The following is a 24,894-nucleotide window of genomic DNA, read 5'->3' as shown; positions in this document are numbered from 1 at the left end:
ATGTTATATGGAATTCATGCCATCTTTTGATCGTGGACTTATTGAAAAGTCGAAATCAATGGATTTCAAGATCCACAGCCTCTGAGCTTGATATTTAACCATCAGAGCTGCCAAGAAATCAGTCCATCATAACTAAATGTGAATAATCCCCTTCTAGTCCTCATTGTGTAGCTAAAGCTTCTAACATTACATCATTCTGGTCATTAGTATTTGGTCATGAGACCAAAACTAGCTGGAATATAGGTAACAAATCTTATAACTACAGGAGCCAGAGAAAAAAAACCATTCAATTTAATCAGCTAACTTCAGAGGCAGGGCAGAAAAAAAACAATGCTTTTAAAAATCAAAGAGTGCAATCTTTGAAAGTTTCCAAGTCTGTTCCACCAGGATAGAAACTTCAATTTCTGCTAAGAAGGCTGCAAGGATCAAACTTTGCAACCTGCTGAAAGTCCACCTCTTTGAGAGAATTATGAAAATTCTTGATACATGACTCCAGCTATTGAAACCACCAAGAAGCCTCTTCAGAGATGAAAATGTCTTTTTCACTGAGCCTGCAGCAAATTCTTTTCTTAAGACAAGCTGCACATGCCAATTATAAACTTGTGAAAGTGCGCTCTTGTATTAAAATTGCCTTACAGGGAGGAAACAAAATGATGTGGGAGAGGTGGATAGGTTTAGGGAAGGAATTGTACAGCTTAGAGTCTTCTGAATTTGACAGAGGCGGAGTGTTTAAAATTTGAGACATGTGAAACGCCAGAGCGAGAGAAGCATAGCTGTCTCAGCCAATTGCGGGAATGAAAGATATCATAGTTACAGGGAAAGTTGAGGCTAAACAGAGATTTGACATGAACAGGGACATGAACTTTCACCCTACCATAGGACAGCAAGGAGAGGAGTGATAAATGATTGGAATGTGGTGTTTGGCCTTGTTATGGAGGGGAGGCTCCATAATGCTCCAAGCAAGAAAGCACATTTGCATGAATGAAGACATACTCAAAAGGTTCTGAGGGATCATGGCACTCATATTTGCTTGAACACTTCCATCTCTCCAATCTCTCTCTACAAATGCATAGTGCAGCTGGTATATCTGCCTTAAAGTACAACATTGTTCAATCTGCGTGAGATTTCTACTGCTGTAGCATCTATCACTCTCTTGTATTTATCTACTATGTGTGAGAGACATCAGTGACAAGCTCCAAATATGAATATTTAACACAGTCCGTGGTGTACAGAAGCCCTGTAGTATTGCATCCTCAGTTGGTGACCATCATCAAGTGCTCATCAATTCCTGTGGGATGCTCAAAGACCCTGCAGGAGACTAAAAACATGAGTGAAATCATCAGAGTAGGAGACCTAGATCTTCCAAACTTTGGATAGCCAGAGACCAACACATCTCCAGAGTTACATATCGGGTCCCCTCAGGTGGACTGATGCATTGGCAATATCCCAGGTTAAAAGGCAGTCAGTCAAAACCATCTGAGAAAGCCTCATCTGAGTTAGAGACTTTTCATAGTTCTGACTTCCTTACCTGCACATGAATGTTGTGTTTAATCCATGGATAACTATGCACTGACAATCCCCAGCCATTTCTCTTCCTCTTCCCAAACCAACAAACACCCCATTTCTCCTGTGAGGTGGGGATTCTGCAGCAAGTAACTCACCAACTGATTCTACTAAGCCAATCCAGCAGCTACAAAGCACAAGTCAGGACTGAATCGAATGCTCCTCATTTGCTAGAGGAGCAATGCAGCACCAACACTCAAGAAGTTCAATGCCACACAGGGCAAAGCAACCTGATTGACTGGCAATCAATCCATCACCTTAAATATTTACTATCTTCACCACTGGCATTTGGTGGCAGAAGTGCATACCATCTACAAGCTGCACTGCAGAAATTCAAGAGGGTTCCTCAGACAGCACCTTCCAAACCCATGATCATTATGATCTAGAAAGACAAGAGCAGCAGATAAATGAGAACAACACCACCTGCAAATTTCCCTTTAAAGTCACTCACCATCATGAATTGGAAATTTATGACCATTCCTATAATGTCACTGGGTCCAAATCCTGGAATTCCCTCCCTGATAGCACTGTGGGTGGAAGCTCACCACCACCATCTCCAGATTAATTTGGGATGAGCAATAAATGCTGTGTTATTTATTGATGCTCATATCCTGTGTAAGAGTAAAATAATTCTTCTGTCTGCCTTGATTATGTACAAAATACACGACAGAATCTAACTCTTAACCTGGTCAAATCATTTGTGCTTTTATAAGTGACAGTCTCTAACATTAGCTGTGCATTACAAAATTTTTGGTTTAAATTTTATCTCCCTATTCTCTGAAAGTTGTGCCAATATTCTTTACATGTTTCTCATAATTAATCTTTGACGAAACCTTAAGAAACAAAAAGCTTTTCACTTATTTGCATGACTGTCAGAGGATGTGTTCACTGCAGGTATGCTGATACAAACATGACAGTTGACTTTACAACTGTGCTTTTCCCACTGATTCAACATGTGTACTTTTTTATATAATGAAGGCACAAACCAAAAAAAAACTCATTGACTGTATGTATGCTTGGCTGTGAACAAAGTCATTGAGGGTGCTAGATATCCCATGGCATAAGAATAAACACGTGCATTTTAAGTTAGTTCCCTTATACCTGAGTATATTCATTGTAGCCACTTATCTTAAATTATAGAGATGTACAGCATGGAAACAGACCCTTCGGCCCAACTTATCCATGCAGACCAGATATCCTAACCTAATCTAGTCCCATTTGCCAGCATCTGGTCCACGTCCCTCTAAATCCTTCCTATTTATATGCCCATGCAGATGCCCTTTAAATGTTGCAATTGTACCAGCCATCACCACTTTCTCTGGCAGCTCATTCCATACATGCACCACCCTCTGTGTGAAAATGTTGTTCTTTAGGTCCCTTCTAATTTTTTTTGTATCTCACCCTAAACCTATGCCCTCTAGTTCTGGACTCCCCACCCCAGAGAAAAGACCTTGTCTACTCGCCCTATTCATGCCCCTCATCATTTTATGAACCTCTATAAGGTCATCTCTCAGTCTCCGATGCTCCAGGGAAAACAGCCCCAGCCTATTCAGCCCCTCTTTATTTCTCAAAGCCTGGCAACTTTCAAAACATCCTTCTGATAGGAGGGAGACCAGAATTGCACACATTATTCCAAAAGTTATTTTATTTGAAAGAGAAAGTGTTAGGGAACATTGTTAAAGTGATACAGTTTCCCTTCTACATCAACTCCAATGTTAAATTAAAAATATTGTTTGTATTTCTATCTCAATCTCCACCGTGTGCTCTGCTATCTCCCCATGTCAATAACAATGCTGTTAGTCTGACGATAGGCTAGAAATGTTAGTAATGGTGGCTGTGGAAGCAAGGGTTAACTATACCTTTTCTGATGAGAAGATCTTCTACAGTATATGCGTAGTCAGCACTGTCACAGTTGTCTTAAGTTCACCTTTAAGAACATAGCATGTCAGTATATCTTTAAGAGGCATGCTCGTGGTATCATCACTATATCATAGCATCAGGCCTGAGTATGGTAAGGTTTCAGATTCCAGCTTAACTGAAGCATGAGACACAGATAAAAATCTGCTACTGTTTGTAACTGAACAGTTTAATGTTAGCCCAGACACTGATATGCCTGTGAATGTGATCTGTTTATTAGTGAGAATACTTGAGTACAAGAGAGGGTTGCCTTACTGTAACTGCACAGGGGTATTGTGTGCAGTTTTGGTCTCCTCACCTGAGAAAAGATTTCCTGTCTATGGAGAGAGTGCAACAAAGGTTTACCAGATTGTTTTGTGGGATGGCAAGACTGACACATAGAAAACAACTGGATTAGTTAGGACATTATTAATTGGAGTTTAGAAGAGAGAGTGCCCATCTCATAGAAACTCAGAAAATTCCATCATGGCAAATGCAAGATTCTCCCAATGACTGTGAGTCCAGAAATAGTCCTGAAGAAGAGTCCTGAACGGAACGGTCGACTCTCTTGCTCCTTGGATGCTGCCTGACCTACCGTGCCTTTTCCAGCACCACACTTTATCAACTCTGATTTCTCCAGCATCCACAACCCCATTGTCTCCTAGCCCAGAAATAAGTGTCATATTCTAAGTAGATGGATAGACCATTTATGACATGGATGAGGTGAAATATATTCACCCAGAGAGTGGTGAGCCCATGGAATTCTCTGCCACAGAAAGCAGTAGGGACAAAAACATTAAATGCTTTCAAGAAGGAGTTAATTATAGTTCTTAGGGCTAAAGGGATCAAAGGGCATTGGGTTGAAGTGGGAGAAGGGTAATGATCATATTGAATGGTGGACCAGAATCAAAGGGCTGAATGGCCTACTCCTGTTTCTATTTTCTCTGCTGCTTTGTAATTAACATCTGTTGGATCTTTCAATATCACATTACTCACATCCCAGTTTTACATCTTATAAGGGATAACATAAGCATTGCTGAATCAGATAAAGATAACCTGCCAGGGGCAGGTCCCACACCAACAGTGGCATCAGATCACATGCAGCTGGAGCCTCAATCTGTAGGGGCTGAGAGACAGCTGTCTTTTACCATCCCACATGCACAGTTATGTTTAATAATGCCTCTGACTGCTCACTCACTTGTGTGTGGACCTGAGCTCACTATATGGTGGCAACAAAGACCAGACCTATGGAACCAGAGGCAGGGGAAAGGAGTACCTTAAAATGAAGCCCAACAGAAGTACCATTCGACAGGTACCATTCTTTTGCAGGAGTAGGCCAGCCTAGAGATTTCACTGCTTGGGGAAAAGTACTGAACAACAGTCTAATGGCAGTATAGTGTGGTGGATAAATGATTTCAAAGTCCATGCAGTCACCTGACCACAGATGGCAAAAGCCTGTGCAAAGTTGACAAAACAGAGTACAATGCAAAATGAGCATTCAGCTACAGAGGGTGTAAAAAAAATACTGTAGATCGGAAGTCTTTACAGAGGGAAAATTGGATGAGAAGAGGAGCACTCAGCACTGAAAGAAAAAGGGCTGAGGAATACAAAAGATTTGGCTGCCATTGACTATGTAGTGAATACACTGATGATGAAAAATATCTTGCCTTCAGCAAACCCTCTGGGCCATGTAGAGAATCCAGACCAGAGTGTGTATTAGATTAACTGACACTGATGCTTCCAAATCAAGTCGCCATAGGGCTGCTCCTTCATTAAAGAGGGAGATGTCTGGTGGTGATTTAACCTGAGGGCCACCATATCTCAGACAAGAGGAAAGTTTAAGAAGGTGAATCCTTCACTGTAACGTCAGCTGGTGGGGGGGGATTGAACCCATGCTGCAGGTATCGCACTGCTTTGCAAACCAATCATCCAAGCTAAACTGACCCCACAATGTGTTAGTAGATGCCACACTGCTTCAGTTCCCAATGATAAACCAGAAAAAGACCAGATCTGTGTGTTGTGGCACATGGTTGCAGGCAGTGCCAACACTATGCTTACTGTGCCTCCAAAGCTGGAGTGCAGTTTCAAGAATCTAGATAAAACTGGAAAGAACTGTAGATGCTCTAAATCAGAAAAAAAAAACAGAAGTTGCTGCAAAAGCTCAGCATGTCTGGCAGCATCTGTGCAGAGAAATCAAAGTTAATGTTTTGGGTCCAGTGACCCTTCCCTTCGTGAATCTAGATATATTTATTCTTGAATAGTGAATGAGCTACTAAAACATAAAGGCAGTACTGTTGACATGTAATTCTGTCAATAGGATTCTAAATATTGAAGACTTTGAAGTAATAAGGCAAAAAGGTGCTGCAAATTAATTAGTTAACTATGCTTAAATGCATGTAAAGAACAACCAGTCAGCAGAATGTGAAAGTGTATTTGAACCAATAAGGAACCGATGTCTGAATAAATAAAAAAGCTCTTTCACAGCATTTTAGTGCCTGCTTCATTAATAGTTTGGGAGTCTCTCTAGCCTGTAAGGGAACTTTATTTGAGAGGGTTCTGAAGTTAGGTCTTTGATAACCCACAGTGTCACAAACGTTGGAAGATTGATGACAGACTGACTGAATCTATTTTGACTGTATATTGGTTGTAATGAGGTCAGCCAGGATGACCTCATAGAATACAAGTACCCTGACTGGGGCTGTTCATCTGGTCCAAACGGTCCAAGCCCTGGCTGAAAGATAAGAATAGGCTTGTCAGACATGTTAATAAAGGGTGTCTTGTTGATAGTATGCAGGCTTCTTTGGAGTTATCTCGTGGTGATATTTGCTCAAAAAAGCTGTCTTTGAGTTGAGGTTTCTGGCATCAGCCAATTATTTCAGAAGCTTGACTGGTATGATCCTGCCATCGAAGACTGGGCCCAGTATGAGGAAAGAATGTGTTATTCATTCGAGGGTAGATGAAAAGCAATGAGTAATTCTCCTGATAGCTTGTGGACCAGCAGCTTATTCGGTTATGAGAAGCCTAACTTTCCCTGAGGCACCTGATACTAAAACCTTTCAAGAGTTGATGGATTTAGTTAAAGAATATTTTGACCTGAAGCCTCCTCTAACTCTGAGATGCTACTTGCACTTGCACTTCAAGAACTAGGGGAATCCATATCAGGACTTTTGTCTAGATTAAGACAACTGGCAGAAGCATATGATTTTGGTTTATCCCTAAGTGAGATGGTGAGAGACTGTTTGGTATGTGGAATTAAAGATGCGACCACACAAAAGCTCCTACTAGCTGAAGCCAAACTGGACTTCAAAAAGGCACTGCAGCTGCTTTGTCACTGGAAAACGTGACAAGTGGAGCACATGAGTTGCCAAGTAGTCTGATGAAAGTGGATACTCCTATAAAGCCAATTGAACTTGGGGAACACCACTTGAGTGAAGCAATTGCATAGCCTCACAGAGGTCAGGTCCTGAACGGAGGGATTCCAGGTCAGCCCATAGCAAAACCATAGAACAAAGCCAAGCCTCAGTCTAACAGTTAAAACTTTCTTCAGAATCTTGGTTGCAAGCCATTGTAGTTGCAGCTAGTATGCAGACTCAAGTCAGCAAAAGAGTCCCACTGAACCTAAACTGAGTAAGAAAACTCATAGGACAGTATCAATAAGAATGCACATCTACATCTGGTTTGGAATAGTTAACCATGATGGAATACTCCCCACATGCCTAGTTGAATGCAGTCCCAACAACACTCAAGAAGCTTGCCACCATCCAGGACAAAGCAGTCTACTCGACTGGCATTCTATTCTCAAGCATTCACTTTCTCTCAATCACTGACGCTCAATAGCAGCAAGATGCTACAAGATGCTCTGCAGAAGCTCCCCAAAGGTCCTCAGACAGCACCTTCCAAACCCACAACTATTTCGATCTAGAAGGACAAGGGCAGCAGATATATGGGAACACTATCACATTCAAGCTCCCCTCCAGGCCCCTCACCATCCTGACTTGGAAATATATTGCCATTTCTTCACTGTTGCTGAGTCAAATTTGTGGAATTCCCTCCCTAATGGTGTTGTGAATCAACGCACAGCAGATGGGACTGCAGCGTTTCAAGAAGGCAGTTCACCACCACCTTCTCAAGGGCAACTAGGAATGGACAATAAGTGCTGGTCAGCCAGTGATGCTCACATCCCACAAATGAATTTAAAAAATTGCTTCACAACATCCAAACCAAAACCAATCAAATAAGTGTCTGGTTAAATGGTCACCTGTTTCTAATGGAGGATGATACAGGCACAACCTTTTCAGTGATCGTTTTGCCAGTTTTTAACAAAATTTGCTCTGGACTCTGAATGTTAAGTTTGCCATTACACATTGAGAGTACAACTTCGGTTCTAGTCTCTAATGAGAAACAGCTGGTTCAATTGTCACTGATTGCAGTAAAAGGCTCGGGCCCAAGCTTGATGGTGAAAAATTGAATATGAAAGATTCCCCTAGATTGGCTCAACATTTTTTGATTAGCAAAATGGCTGCCTAAGTGAAGTCCTAATTAAATACTGCAAAGTTTGTCAATAAGGTCGAAGGACTATCCGAGGAGCTAAGGACACCTTGTATATTGACCCGGAAGCATATTCACGATTCTGCAAGGCTCACCTTTGTGCAAAAGTATTGGTAGAAATCAGGAGGCTGGAAGATAAAGGAATCATCAAACCAGTACAGTCTGTGGAATGGGCAGCACTGGTTTCACCCGATGGGTCGATTCATCTCCATGGGGATTTTAAACGAACAGCAAACCATTTTTTGCAGCTGGATAAATATCTAATCCTTGCATTGAGGACTTATACATAAAGCTGGTGGATATAATGCTGGACTTGAACCATGTGGACTTGCAATTGCAGATGGATGAGGATTCCCGGAAGTACCAGAATTTGCAGAAGCTACAATTAATACACATAAGGGTTTGTAACAATATATGAGACTGTGATTAAGGGTAGCATCAACCTGCATAATTGATCAGTGGACGATGGACACCATTTTACAACACCTACCCCAGGTCGTCATTTATCTAGATGACATGCTAACCACATGGAAGATCGATAAGGAGCACTTAGAGAACTTGGACCTAGTCCTTAGCAATTTCTTCTATATAGGCGTACATCTTAGAAGGGATAATGTGTGTGCCGGGCACCCCAAGTGACTGACTTAGGCTATAGAGTTGACAAGACTGGGTTACAGCCCTTGGAAGATAAAGTAAGGGTGATCAAAGGTACCCAGGCTTCCATATCTGTACCTGAATTTAGGTCTTTCCTTGGTTTAGTGAATTATTATGGAACATTCATATATAACCTGGACTCCATCCTGGCACCTTTACATCAACTCCAAAAAATAAGAGTCAGCCTTGGATGACCATGGAGCCAAGCAATAGCCTTCAGGGAAGTGAAAAAAATAGTTATCATCACCTGATGTGGTGGCACACAATGGCCCAAGTGAGATCTGGTCTTGACATGTAATGTTCTCCTGTATGGTATCGGGGTGGTATTTGCTCATTTCCCCAAAAGCGAGGAATACCAAATAGCATGTGCAGTTTTTAGATCACAGTGGTGCTGGAAAAGCACAGCAGGTCAGGCAGCATCGAAGGAGCAGGAAAATCGACATTTCGGGCAAAAGCCCTTCATCAGGAATAGAGGCAGGAAGCCTCCAGAGTGGAGAGATAAATGGGGGTGGGGATGGAGGTGATAGGTCAGAGGGGAGGGTAGAGTGGATATGTGGGAAGGGAGATTGGCAGGTTGGACAGGTCATGAGGACAGTGCTGAACTGGAAGGTTGGAACTGGGGTAAGGTGGGGGGTGGGAAATGACGAAACTGGTGAAGTCCACATTGATGCCCTGGGGTTGAAGTGTCCCGAGACGGAAGATGAGGCGTTCTTCCTCCAGGCCTCGGGTGGTGAGAGAGCGGCGGTGGAGGAGGCCCAAGACCTGCATGTCCTCAGCAGAGTCGGAGGGAGAGTTGAAATGTTGGGCCACGGGGCGGTGGGGTTGATTGGTGCGATTGTCCCAGAGATGTTCACTGAAGCACTCTGCGAGGAGACGTCCAGTCTCCCCAGTGTAGAGGAGACCGCATCCAAATAATAATGCACTGCCATCTCCTGCTAGGTTTACTTAAAGAGGATAAGGCAGTGCTGACAATAGCTTCAGGCCAAATTAAACTGTGGGCTCTAATACTGCGTATAATTTACAAGTTGGAACACCGTCTGGGAGGAACGTCTAGGATATCATAGAATGGGCTGAACGGCCTGATTCTATGATATCCTAAATTAATCTAGCCCCATTTGATAGCATTTGGCCCATATCCCTCTGAACCCTTCCTATTCATATACCAATCCAATTGTCTTTTAAACATTGAAATTGTACCAGCTTTAACTACTTTCTCTGGCAAGTCATTCCAAACATGCATTACCTTGTACTTGAAAAAGTTGCCTCTTCAGTTCAATTTAAATCTTGCCGCTTCACCATTATGCTCCCCCACCCCCGGCCACCTCCAACCCCAGGTTTTGACTCCCTAACACTGGGGAAAACACCTTGGCTATTCACACCATCCATACCCCTCTTGATTATATAAACCTCTACGGAGGGCTATACTGCTCAGCCTCCAAAACTCCAGGAAATGTCTACAATGGTTTTAAATTTTTTGCACACACTTCTGGTCACAGCTGAAAATATCAGTATTTCAACACAGCAAGATCTGATCTTAGCAAAGTCTGAGACAGGTAATCAAAGGGAAAGGCCCCTCACAACCAGAATTGAAACTTTTGGATCTGGAGAGACCAGATCACAATACAGGATGCTGTATTATTACAGGGAGCAAGAGTAATTGTCCCGAGCAGAAGTCATTGCCACTTGGGCCATCCAAGGATTCCAAAATTAAGATGCTGCTAAGAAGTTATTTCTTGTGGCCAAGATTGGATGTAAACGTTGTCATGTTGATTGGGGAGTGCCCAGAGTACAAACAAGAGCAAAACTTACCACCAGCAACTCCCCATTCATGGAAATGGCTGAGTAAAACCTGGATTTGGGTTACATATTGACTATGCAGGTTCTTTCATGGGCTCAATGTTCTTAGTCATTGTGGACACTCACTCAAAATGGCTGGATGTGCACAGAATTTATTTGTTAAACTTGCAGGCAACAATAGAAAAATTGTGTGCATCTTTTGTGATACACGGACTCCCAGAAGTGTTGGTCACAGGTAACAGAACATTGTTTATCAGCATGGAATTTGTGTATTTCCTAAAGTTGCATGGTATTTGATATATAAGCACAGCTCCATACCAACCATCATCCAATGGTCTTGCAGGAACAGCAGTCCAAACTTTGAAGCATACTTAAAGAAACACTTTTACTCGATACCAAATTGTCCTGGTTCCTATTTGATTGTAGGACCACCCCTCATGCAACTTCGTAGTGTTGCTAATGGGGATAAAACTCCACATCAGGTTATCTCTGATCCTCCTGGACATGAGGTGGAAGAGTGAAACAGCCTCAGGAAAGCCTTTTAAAAGAAAGACTCCACTAAGTGAGAGAGACAGTTTACTTCAAGGGTCTACGTTTGGTATAGGAACAACAGGAATGGCCCTAAATGCTTAATAGGCATGGTCAACACAAGGTCAGGTCTAGTGTCATGTAATGTTTGGGTAGGTACGACAGTCCTAAACAAGTACATGGACCAAAGCTACAAATTCACAAATGGTGTGGATGCAAACATATGTTCTCCCTCTCGGTCAAACGTTGAAGATACTTCAGAATCTGAGATGAACATGGTAGATGTCAGTAGCTCAACACCCTACCATTCATTTCTTCTGATATGCTTTGTGTGAAAGAGGCGAGCTCCTGTGCATTATACATTGCAAGTATCAGAGGTAGAGTTTGAAGACCTGGTCTGATGCTAAAACCAGGATGAGTTACAAAAGAACCGGCCTCCGTCCTCGGACTCAGAGGAGGTGGGCTGTGGTGATTGTCATGAGGTCAGCCAGCTGGACCTCATGGGATATGAGTTCCTTGATTGGGGCTGTTAATCTGGTTCAATCAGGGACTGCTGGCTGACAGACATCCTGTCACTCTGAAAGCTGGCTCTGAGGGAGTTGGATCAGTGTAAAGGGTTCTCCAGGAGTAAATAAAGGGGCCTTGGTGATGGGATACCATTCTCCGTGGAGTTATTTCTGACTGCATTTGCTATTTGATGTACCCTGTGGGGTGTTTGACCATAGCAGTGTAATGTCAGGTTAATTCTGGATGTTAGAGTATAAATCTTTTTGACTATTATTGTCCTAACTTTGTATTGGAGCATGCATTTTATATATATATATGGCTTCACTTTCTTATTAAGAGCCAGGTTTATAGAGTCATAGAGATGTACAGCATGGAAACAGACTCTTCGGTCCAACCCGTCCATGTTGACCAGAGGGAAAAGACTTTGCCTATTTACCCTATCCATGCCCCTCATAATTTTGTAAACCTCTAAAAGATCACCCCTCAGCCTCCGATGCTCCAGGGAAAATAGCCCCAGCCTGTTCAGCCTCTCCCGATAGCTCAAATCCTCCAACCCTGGCAACATCCTCGTAAATCTTTTCTGAATCCTTTCAAGTTTCACAACATCTTTCCGTTGGAAGGAGATTCTATTTAAAATAGTAACTGCCTCTAGTTAGATTATAATGTAGATTTTGTCTGGGATCATGACACAGTTAAATTCAATAAAACATGTTAATGTTCTTTCATCTAAGTGGAGCTGATCTTACTCTAATTGTAGCATCAGAAGAGGTGGTCACTGACCTACAAGAATTGAGAAAGCCCTGAAGGGGATGAAAACATTTATTACAGGATGCAATCAATTCCAAAACCTGCAAAGGTTTATACTCAAAGCCAAACTGAAAGAAGAGGAGGCTCAATTTCTCTATCCTGCACCTGCCATTTCATGACTTCCTTTCACAACCTCATTTACGGCCATGAGATTTGCTGAATTCTCCATTCTTTTCCAAATAAGACATTGAAGCCAATTATCCTGCTGCTGCAACATCTGGCTGATATCAACTAACCAGAGAATCTGGGGCTTCCTTGTTCTGTAACATTTTGGGAGTTCAATTTTCATTAGTTGAGATAAAAGAAAAAGCAATTCCCTCTTTCCCATATGAAACATTTGTGTGTTTGTTTCAAATTATTTGAATTGACATGCTCAAAACCACTTCAGGGTAGATAGGATTTGAACCAGGATCCCTGGGCTAAAAGTAGGAACACAACCAGTGAACCACAAATCTGAGGATTTGGTTTATATTCATTCACTTGTCCAAAAGGAATGACTCACCCTCATCCATGACACTTCTAATAGCAACAGTATTTAAAAAAATTAGTCATTAAAAAACTGATAAACAGCAAAGATGAAAAATATGGCACTGAATCCAATGGGTTTTATTAGTGCTGTTTTTGGCCACATTCTTGTATTTGAGCAAGGTTCAGCAATTTAGGCAATAAATTTGTTGGCCTGGATTTTCCTGCTTAAGGCTAAGTCTTAACAGTGAAATCTTTCCACCCATAACCTCTTTATCTGGGCTGAGTCTCATTAGACACATAAAATATACTCCTGATGAAATTCCCATGGATCAGAAATAGCCCTTCTATTCGCAACCACCAGAATTCTGCAGTGGTACTGATGACATTGAAGCCCTTAGTAGGCAAGTTCCTTGGGCTTACAGAAGGCAAGGGGACCACCAAAACACACCCTCTTGAATATTTAATGCAATTCCTTTGCTTGTTTTACCATCTCAACTCGATGCCAGCTCCAGAAAATGACTGTATTGCAGAGGGCATGGACATCCACTGCCAGCTCAGGCCCCTGACCCCAGCCACAATTCATATGTTATGAGTGAGCTTGGAATGGGCAGCAGTGGTCCAACCAAAGAGTATAATCCAACCTGGACCATGAGGTGGCCCAGCTTACTACCTTCTCTTGGACATTCTTTGCCATGAGCCTGTTGACAGGATTGTGGAGGGAATGGTGTCAGTATCATTGAATTAAAAACGCAAACCCTAACTTATCATGTGAAAATAGGCATGATACTGAAACATTCATCAACAAAGTCTAACAACTGTGGATGCAGTTTCAGTGAAGTGATTGGAATAAAAACTGTTTGTGGAGCTCAATTGAGGAAGTCAGAAAAATGCACAAAAATGGAATTACAAAGTTTTACACAGATCCCTCATTTTACACAATAATTCAGATCAATCTCTTTGGGTTCTTGAAGAGTATTGGAGCTGCATTTCAGCTTCTGATTAGTAATGAAAGAAGACTTGTAGATAGCTTTGCCTTTACACAGAACACTGCTCATAACTAATCTGGGAAGTGTGCCAGTTTAAGGAGTAGGGAAAGAACATTTTGCCTGATCACAGTCTGACCTTGTTCCCACAATATATTCACCAACATGTACTGTTCTTTCTTTCAATGCAGACCAAATGTTTTACTTCTTTGCCCAAGAGCCCATTTTATTTGGCTGAGAAATGGTTTTCAAAGATGTTTTGTTTTTTCAAAAATCAACACGAATCTTTGAACTCAGCTTGCCTCAAATATTACAGCTAGTGGGAATATCCACTGAACCCAATTCAGTAAGATAGCTGTGCACTCGATAGCTTAATCATTCCACTGCAAAGTCAATCCAGTCTCACTGTAAGATAAGCACATTTTTCAGGTAAAGAGCTCTGATCGGCTTAAACACCATTGTTCCTATTTGCATTCCTGATCCAGTTGAGGAAGTCTGTTTGACAATCCCTACAACTGAGGATACTCATTAATTGCATAAAAGCAAAGAAATAAGCCAAATCAGAATGCTTCAGCATTAAACCACATTTGCCTCCTTCCACTTTGTAGTGCCAATGCTCTTCCATTCTATGATAGTACTCGGAACAGTTCTGGAAGACTTACTTGGTACTAACCCTTGCTGGCAACCTTCCTTTAGTCTTCCTCAGGCTCTAGTAATAGCATGTTTCATTCTTCACTCCTCTGTTTTAGACATTGGTATAGGGAAACACTTAAAGAATATGGCAATGGACCATCCTGGTCCCTCTCTATCATACAGACACACAAGAATTAAGCCTTACATTGGCATTTATAGACAAAAAAATGAGGAAGAGAGGATTGATTCACATTAGAAGAAGAAATTTTCACATCAGAAGGCAATTATGATGACAGCAAATATCTGGAGAAAAATTTACAACAAAGGAAGTGTGTGTAGATTTGGTCTTCTTATTTTAGGAAAGACATCACTGCTATAAACAGAAGTGCAACAAATGTTCATTAGATTTGTTCCTGGGATGACAGGACTGTCCTATGATGAGCTATTGGGCAAACCAGCCTTGTATTCTCTAAAATTTTGAAGAAGGAGGTGGTCTTGTTGAAGCCTATAAAATACTTAAAGTGTTAGAGTAGATCGAGGTTAGATGTTTTCCATGCTGGAGGGTCTAGAACCGGGGCACAATTTAAAAGTAATGGGCATAATGCTTAGGTTAGAAATGAGGAAACGGTTTTACTCAGAGGGTTTGAACTTTCTTTATCACAGTGGGCTGTGGAAGCTCAGACTTTGAGTACGTTTAAGGTAGAGAATAATACGATTTCTGATTACCAGTGTAATACTGGGTTATGAAGACAGGGTGACTAAAAGTTATTGAAGTGTTTGATCATATTGAATGGCAGGGCAGGCTCGAAGTGCCTGTCCCTATGGATCATGCTTTCACTTTACACTTTTGACTGATTCTGGTAATGCACAATTCAATACTCTCAAGCTCTATATACATTTTAAAATTGTTTTTTCTATATAAAATCCAAGGGAGCATTGAGAATTTCATACCAACTGATCTATTAGATTAAACAGTTGATTTGAGCAAACTGTTTTGAGCAAAGACAGTGGGACTCACAAAACCAATGCGTGGCCTCTTGTCCCTTAGCCCCCTGCCTTGGGCCTATTGAAGATCTTCAATGGTCAGTTACCAGCTAATTGAGGGCCTCGTTCTGCACCTGTGACTATTTTACCCAATGCAAGGGCAGGTGTTAGATCGATGTTAGGTGAGAAGCACCTCCTTTTCAGGTCCATCGTGTCAATTAGAGGCATTCCAAGCCCCCTCCCTTTCCACCCTCTTCACTCCCCCACCCACCCCCCTTACTTCCGCTCCCTCCCCCCCAACACTGCAAGATCCAATTCCCCCTTCACCTCTCCACTGGCTCCATCACCCAAGCCTACACTTCCCAATCCCAGATGAATCTGTCAGCTGCAACCTGGTAAAATCTCTCACCCACCCTACCCCTCCTAATCTTAATGTCTGTCTCTAGTGACATCTAATTGATTTATATAAAGTTTGTCAGAAACTTTTGAGGATGTCACTCATTGGATAATGCAGGAGAACTAGTACATGTGATATATTTGGATTTTCAAAATGCTGCTTTAGCTAGTCACAAGAATCAAGGTTTCATCTATTCATAATTTAAATTAATAAATTAGACAAACAACCTAATATTAATGCATCCATGTTTGCTGATGATACAAAGCGAGGCAGGAATGTAAGTTGCGAGGAAGATATAAAGGCTGCAACAAGATATAGACAGGTTAGCTTAGTAGGCAACAAGTTGGCAGATGAAGTATTATTTGAGGAAGTGTAAGGTTATCTACATTGGTAATAAGAATAGAAAGAAACAGAATGATTTTTAAAGGTCCAAAACTTTTAAAAGTCATTGTTCAAAGAGATTTGGCTGTTTCATATGAGGAACAAAGAAAGTTGTATCCAGGTTGAGTAAGCATTTAGGAAGGCAAGCAGCATGGAGAATTTCAGTGGAATGGCAGTGGGGCACAAGAATAAAAAAAAGTTGCAACAATTCCTGAGCACTTTGCTGAGATCACCTGCAGCAGTGTACAATGTTGATCTTCATTTCTATTGATGGAGCAATGCAAAGGCTCACTCAATCAGTTCCTGTCATTTGACAAGAGGTTGAGTAAATTGGAACTATACACTCTGGAATTTAGAAAAGAGGTGATCTCATTGCAAGATAAAAAATTCCAAAGCAGCTTGACAAGCCATTCACTGAGAGATTACCTTCCTTGACTGGGCTACACTGCAGCCACATAGTCTCAGGATTGGGTATAGATAATTTAGTACTTAGGAGAGATGTTTCAAGGTTTTCCAGACCCCCGGTTTCCCACCAATCTTCACCCATTGTACGCTTTTTCCTTTGCTTTTTCTGCTGTCCATGACTTCCCTTTTCAGCCTTGGCTGCCTCATGCAACCCTTAGAATATATCTTCTTCTTTGCGATGAATTTCTGCTGCGGCTTTCAAATTACCCCCAGAAACTCCTGCTATTGCTGCTCCACTATCTTCCCTGCTAGGCTCACATCTATATAACTCTGGCGAGCTTCTCTCTTATGGCTTTGTAGTTAGCCTTACTCAATTGTAATATGATTATATCTGATTCCAGATTTTCCCTCTCAAGCTGCAAGGTGAGTTCTATCGTATCATGGTCATTGGTCTCTGTGGGTTCCTTTAGCTTAAGCCCTCCAATCAAGTCTGCATCAATATACATCACCTAATCCAGAATTGCTTATTCCCTAGTGGGCTGTAATTCAGAATTGAGGCCGAATATGGAATCTGTATCATGGGAATGTTTCTGGAAAATAGTGCAGACACACACAAGAGAAGGCTGGATAAATACATGAGGGAGATTTGAATATTCTGAGATGAGGAAGAATGGAGTGGAGTTGAAATGCTGGCACAGCCCAGTTGGGCCAAATGACCTGGTGTACCTTGTTTGTAAATCTATGCCCTTATAAATTACTGACTAGCAGGTACCTACATATGCATTGCCATGGTGCCAGTCAACCAGAAGCTGATGTTTGCATGTTGAGTGTCAAATACAACACATAACCTGGAAGAATTCTTCACTGACCTTTGCTACTCTGTTGGCAACTTCCCTGCCGACGGTCAGACCCTGCACGAAAGCCCGAGCTGCAACAAAAGCCCTTGTAACTTGTATCTTCAGCTTTCGAGGCACATCTCCAAATGGCTGGAGCTGGTCAGTGTATTTACTGATGCATTCAAGGTAATCCTCTGTGAATTGGTACTGAGGGTTTACTAGCTGGAACATGCGTTCCAGTAGGTGGGCCCAGAAGTCATTAAGCATCTCTTCTAGGTTCACATTGCCACCTGTGTAGTAGCGTTTCAGCTCTGCGAAGAGATCCTGGAACACTTCAGAGTTCTGCATGTACAGTTGGCCATATGTCCGTGTAAACATGTCATTCAGTGACTTCTCTGAATTTTCCAACAGTTCTCTAAAGAATTCTGCAAGAATTAAAAGAAATACAGATTTTAGGGAAGAAGGAATAAAATGATTCACCAGTCAATCTCAATCAAAGACCAACATGGAGCAATTGAAACCAAACATCCACATAATATATGAATGGAGACAATGAATGAATAAATACATAAGTGAAACTCAGGGGCACCAAATGGAAAATATTAGTTTCAGTTAAAATCATATTTAATGCACACAGTGTTTACTCATGCAATGTACATGCTTCACTTGTGAATGGTAACATCTAAGCATTAGAAAAATCCTTGGTAGGAATCGTCTTATGTGAGACATTTTTGTCATATGGTATGAAGTATGATGTAATTACAGTGTGGAATGTTTCTCAAAAAATGCTGCTGGTGCTGTCAGAATCCATTTGTTGAAGACACAAAGGGGATGCAGTGTATGCTGGTGATCAGGACATGGACCTGGATCTTTTTTAATTGCTGGATTTCTAGCTACTTAATCTGAAGAGTCGGGTGATAAATTAAATTCTGTCAATACTGCCACTCACTTGGCAGAAGTCACTGTGCTATATATAGAAATGGTACTTCAAGTAGTCACTGGAATGTCAAAATGTGTGGTGCTGGAAAAGCACAGCAGGTCAGGCAGCATCTGAGGAGCAGGAGAATCGAGGTTTTGGGCATAAGCCATCTGGCGGGGAAAGTGGGGGAGGGGGGATCGGGGGCCAGGGATAGGGGACAGAGACGTTTGGATGGTTTGGGGGTGGTGGAAAGGGGACTTCCGACCTATCATTATCTCTGTCCCACCTGCATTTACCAATTGCCTTCCCAGCTACTTACCCCTCAACCCCGCCCCAACCATCCTATTTATCTCTCAGCTCCCTTCTACGCGCCCCTGATGAAGAACTTATGCCCGAAACGTCGATTCTCCTATTCCTCCGATGCTGCCTGACCTGCTGTACTTTTCCAGTGCCACACTTTTCGACTCTGATCTCCAGCATCTGCAGTCCTCACTTCCTCCTAGTCACTGGAGTCTAAGACCAAATAATAATGAGGCCTCAGAGCAAGGTGCAGGGCTTCAGGAGGGGTTGAACCTTGGGGCAGAGAGGGTGGTAGGGGCATTGGCAGAGATCCAGGGGAGACAGAACACCAGCAGGTAGGCAGACATTCTCGAAGTATGCCCAATGTTCAAAAGGAGGCCACTGATGGAACCCTCTCCTATCCCCATGAAGCCTGAGCAGCGTCATTTTCTTAAATCCTTACATCTCTGTCCTCTTCCTTCTAGCCTAAATACTAAGGCCAGGTTGGAAGCAGCCCTGCAATGGTTATTAATCAGCCCGCCGAATATCAAAATATTGGGCGGGCCTGCTGTTGGATCATATCCCACAAAAAAATCAGAGGCCAGTGGCTCACCCAAAGAATTTGACCAGCCTGCCATAAACCTACAAACTCCCTAGTGAGGAAATATGAAATTCTGCCCAGGATCTGTCATAGTTTGGTTTAGAATAATTAAATGAGGGGATACAATGGCAGGGTGCAAGCAGAGTCAGATGTCAGAAAGGTACCACAGAGTCCTGAACAAGAGCATAGAAAGTCTCCAGTGAGATTTTACAGATTGTAATAAAATGTTTAGCCTAATTAGTGGATGGCACGGTGGCACAGTGGTTAGTACTGCTGCCTCACAGTGCCAGAGACCCGGGTTCAATTCCCGCCTCAGGTGACTGACTGTGTGGAGTTTGCACCTTCTCCCCGTGTCTGCGTGGGTTTCCTCCGGGTGCTCCGGTTTCCTCCCACAGTCCAAAAATGTGCAGGTCAGGTGAACTGGCCATGCTAAATTGCCAGTAGTGTTAGGTGAAGGGGTAAATGTAGGGGAATGGGTATGGGTGGGTTGCGCTTCGGCGGGTTGGTGTGGACTTGTTGGGCCGAAGAGCCTGTTTCCACACTGTAAATAATCTAATCTAATTCTGATCATTTGCTCTTAAAAATACAATTAGTACTAGTGTACTATGACAGATCGTAGAATGATCTCACATCCATAATTGTGGCCACAATAGATAGTTGATCCTTGGCGTGTCACTATCAAGGTCAAACACTGTTCCTTTTTCCCATAATGTTTGCTGTACTTCCTCTGGATAGAACAAAGCAAGTGAATGTGCCATTGAACACAATTTACTTCTGAGAATGGGTTTTTAGAAATTGAGCAACAGTGCCAGCAATTTCTACAAGTCTTCTAAGGCAATGTGTAGCCTTCTGTGCCAAATTTTGATTTGGTTGGTTCATTGTAAGTATTTATTCTGCCTCTGAATGCTAGAATTACTCCCTGTCTGAGCTCTGGTGCACTTTCAATCTAATATCACATTTTAAATGCTTATTTATTTTCCACTTTTGTTTATTGAAGATGGTGGCATCATGGTAATTTCACTGGATTATTATTCCAGTGGCCCCAGACTAATGTCTGGGAACAACAGGCCAAACTGAATTAACAAATCTGGAATTTCAAAGTAAGATCAATAATGGTGACAACAAAATTGATTGCTATTGATAGGTAAAAACAATGACTGCAGATGCTGGAAGAGCACAGCAGTTCAGGCAGCATCCGAGGAATAAAGGATGAAGAGCTTTTGCCCGAAACGTCAATTTTACTGCTCCTCGGATGCTGCCTGAACTGCTGTGCTCTTCCAGCACCACTAATCCAGAATATGATTGCTATTGATACCTAGGGGAGAAATTCTAGACCTGATCTGACTTCATGGATGTGATTTCATGATCATAGTAACATGGTTGACTCTTAACTGCCCTCTCAAATGGCACAGCAAACCACTCAGTTCAAGGGCAATTAGAAATTGGCAACAATTGGTGGCTTTACTCGTGATGTTCACATCCTATGAAAGAACAAATATTAAAAATGTAGAACTTCATGAATGTTTCAAATATGGGATACTTTTATCATCACATCTGCCCTGATCTCACTGAAAGATAATAAGGTTCAATGGATTCCCATTTCCTATCTGTTCCAACAAAACTGATTCAGATATACCCAGCTTGTCAGTGCTGTCAGAGAGTACTGACGCCCATGAGAAAAGACAGCTTTACTTCAAGGTGACAAGTGTAAAATAGAACAAGTTTTCAATCTAGATGGGTAGATAGTTGCTCGTTTGGAAATCAGACAGTATTTTCTCATTACTGACTAAAATATTTTCAAAGTCTCTTGTGTACAACCCAGCAATCCAATTCTGGGTGAAGGTGTCATCATTGTAATGTTTGCTTTATTTCACTGTGTACAGAACAAGCAAGACTGACAAAGATTGATTGTAAATGTTTAAGTTAAGTGGAATATGACTGAAGTAGGGACAAAGGGAATACCTGTAATAGTGCAATGATTTACGGGACTGATACAACGTTTGCCAAAGAAGTGTTTTTCCTTAAATACTTCACATTCCATTGAATTATCATGAATTTAAAATGTTAAATTGCACCAAATCCATCAAAATGCCAGAGGTCACTTAAAAAAATTTAAGTTCCGCCAAAAGAAAGTCAAAGATCGATTAGTTGTCAACCTCACTGAGCTCTTATGATCCAGATTGTTCAGCTATAGCAATCTGATTGTCATTTAATTGAAATGAAAGGGATAAATTTCAGCAGGTTTTAAGATAGCTATGCCATTCACTGTGCCAGATTGCACTCTAACAGTAAAGGCAATGGTTATCTCTCCGAAAACATTAATTCGCAGACCACCATTAGATCTGACTTGAGCCTTATTCGCATCAACAGGAGGGAAAACCTCTGCTGAGGCAGCCAGGGGGACACCACAGCAGGGAGGGAATTGAAAGTGTTTCACACTGCACTCTGAGATGACCCTGCTTGGTTGTGCGAGCAGCTTATTGGCCAGCAGCCCCGCTTTGGGCCATGGACCCTGCAGCTCTTATGGACCCTGAAGGTTGTTGCAGGGAAGTCCGCTCCAGGCAGATGATACCACACAGACCACCCAACCCACCTAGATGCTGGATCTAACAGAAGTCTTTAATATCCAAATTATTATCTATCTCTATGTTACAGGTAGCAGATTCACATCCAGGCTTACTGCTGGGAACCATCCCACCAATGGAACCAATGAAATAATGTTAGGGAGCTGACATCCCACACACCTCTACTTTAGTCCTTGGCCTTCGTTCCACTCCCTGGGACCCTGTAAAATCAAGCCCAAGAATTCTGGTCTGAACACATTTGCTCAACTAATTGAATCAGCCTGCACTAAAAAGCTACATGACAAATTAGACTATGAAACTACAAGATTGCAATTAAAATTAATTACAGTGGCACTTGAGGGAAAGCAATCTGGTAGCCTTATTCATTCTGATCAATAGCTCATTCCACTCTCATTGCAAGCTGGTTGACTCTCAACCGCCCTCTATCATAACACAGCAAACCACTTGGTTCTTACAAGGTGGCAAATGCTGCCTTTGCCAGTGATGCCTACATCATATGAAAGAATAAAGCTTGCTGGATAGCTTTGTTTCCATATACCTGGGCACCTCCAATCAAAATTGTCACTTATAAGGAGTTAAATACCTTGAAGGTTTTACCCCTCTCTATTGTTACAATACTCTGTAGCTCTATAACCTTCTCTCCTACCCCAAACTCTTGTAACTCTGTGATCTAACCTCTGAGTATCTACAACTTCCTTTGTCATAGCAGTGAAGGTCATGCTTTCAACTGTCCCAATGCCACAATTTTGAATTCATATCCTAAACTACTCCATATTTCCAACTCCTATTCCTACTTAGAATTCACCTTTTGACTTTCTTCCTTTGTTGGCTCAATGGCTCTGCATCATCATTTTTACGACACCATTGTGAAATGTTTTGAGGCATTTTTCTTTTATACTATTATATTCATAATAGCATGCTGTGATTCTTGTTTGAGGAGTTTGAGACAAGAAACAAACTTGGGGGGGGAAGAAAACATACTATGTAGTACAGAATGAGAAGATTGGCTGATTGGCTAGCTATCATTGCCATGCAACAAAAAAGATAACTGTCAATCATAATTTTCAGGCTGACAGGTAGGTTCTGATAAGGTCAGAATGTTGCCAACTGGATAGAGCACAGATTCACTGTCTCCATGAAATGTTTGCACAAAGTTCTATTGCCTAGATAATACAGGATCTTGAGTATGCATGTAGTTCCAAACGTGCAACAGCATCACACTGTGAACCCAACTATGATCTTAAATTTGTTTCAGCACAATCTGCATTACTTAGTAAATAACGTCTAATAGCAGAATCACACAGAAAGGTAGATATAATTTTCTGAGGCTTGCTAGCATGAGCCAGATGAGCACGAGCATGACACTACCAGCTATGAATGGTTAATGGTACATGTTTAACACAATCGATCAGTTATCAGGCTGTACAGCCGACATAACCTGGTATAATGCTGATATGGAAACTCATATATCATATTACTCATTTATACAGTAGGCAAAATTTCATTGAGGCTTGATGACAGTACCCTGTTCGTGGAGAAAACCACCCATAGATTTGCTGCATTGGTGTGGCAAGAGACAGCTAGCTTCACCTGCCTTTCAAATGTTTTCCATCACTTTCCCTTTCCAGGGTAATCTGAGGTACACTGGCCACTATTGAGGGTTAAAACAGTTGCTTATAGGCCCTGTCATCAGTTTCTGTGTTATACAACAAGTGATGATTTGATCAAGATACATGTAATGTAGGGTAGCTTTGTTAGGTCTATCTAAATGTCAAGCTTATACAGTAAGCAGATGGCTAGAGCCCTACTCATGAGGTTCCCAATAAGACTGACCTTACTGATGGGACTGAGGGAATCCCACCATATATATTGACCAGTAAATGGAGGCCTTTGGTAGATAGTCATTAAGAATCTATTATTAGACTTCTCAACTGACACATTGAGGGAGTGGAATTTATTTGATTGTTCCATTTCAATGCTAAGCTTGAATGCAAGAAATTCTTTGATGTTGCTGTGGATTGAAATATTGCAAGGATGTAATTTACATATCAGAAGCATTCAAGGGATAGGAGGATTGTGGGCTTTCCATCATAGATGTACTTCTTATGGTTAGCAATAAAGATATTAACCAAAGCCGAGAGGGAATCCTATGGTAGAACCATCTATTTGACCATATATGATGTCAGTGAAACTGAGATCAAATACATCTGCTGCTATATTCATGAGTTTGATGAATAGATTCAGACAGAGGTGGTACATTTAGATTGCTATGATATTGTGAAATTGTGCAGATGTCAATGGGTTGTTTGAGTGCAATGTTGGTAAAGAGGCTGGCAAAGTCAAAATAACACATGGACATGTTATTGCTGTCAATATGCAGATCTTGTATGGCCTTAATGAACATGAAGGAATCCTTCAGTGTTTATATGGAAAACTCATTTGGAATTGGTTGCATCAGCTGATGTAGCCATTTGGTCAGTTCATTTCATCCAGAGCAAATCATAGATAGAATAAGGGGACATTACTATTTTGTGTTGAGTAGCCAAGACATGCATAGATATAATTAACTATAAGGATGAATCTTCTCACATATATCACCAGGAAGTTTGCCACAGTTGTAGAAATCGAAAATCAGCAGCTATCCAATGATAACATCTTGACCAATCAGAATCTACCTGCTTAGTCTGAGCATTAAGATTGACAGGAGAAAGTGAGGGCTGCAGATGCTGGAGATCAGAACTGAAAATGTGTTGCTGGAAAAGCGCAGCAGGTCAGGCAGCATCCAAGGAACAGGAGAATCGACGTTTCGGGCATAAGCCCTTCTTCAGGAATGAGGAAAGTGTGTCCAGAGGCTAAGATAAAAGGTAGGGAGGAGGGACTTGGGGGAGGGGCTTTGGAAATATGATAGGTGGAAAGAGGTCAAGGTGAGGGTGATAGGTCAGACTGGGGTGGGGGCGGAGAGGTCGGGAAGAAGATTGCAGGTTAGGAAGGCGGTGCTGAATTCGATGGATTTGACTGAGACAAGGTGGGGGGAGGGGAAATGAGGAAACTGGTGAAACCCGAGTTCATCCCTTGTGGTTGGAGGATTCCTAGGCGGAAGATGAGGCGCTCTCCCTCCAACCG

At 41.8% G+C, this 24,894-nt stretch overlaps 1 protein-coding gene across 2 annotated transcripts in view; it reads right to left on the bottom strand.

Moving 5' to 3' along the window:
* The window catches only part of LOC122550548 (glypican-6-like), a 1,024,831-nt gene that overhangs the window by 461,877 nt on the left and 538,060 nt on the right, over positions 1-24,894 (bottom strand). For both annotated transcript variants that reach the window (XM_043691449.1, XM_043691450.1), the window contains exon 3: positions 17,421-17,812. In XM_043691449.1, coding sequence (XP_043547384.1) covers positions 17,421-17,812 — 392 coding nt within the window. The remainder of the gene's footprint in view (positions 1-17,420; positions 17,813-24,894) is intronic.

The sequence above is a fragment of the Chiloscyllium plagiosum genome, chromosome 6 (assembly GCF_004010195.1).
Source record: "Chiloscyllium plagiosum isolate BGI_BamShark_2017 chromosome 6, ASM401019v2, whole genome shotgun sequence".
NCBI classification, from domain to species: Eukaryota; Metazoa; Chordata; class Chondrichthyes; order Orectolobiformes; family Hemiscylliidae; genus Chiloscyllium; species Chiloscyllium plagiosum.
The sequence above is the reverse complement of the archived record's forward strand: the minus strand, read 5'-3'. Positions and strand labels throughout refer to the sequence as shown.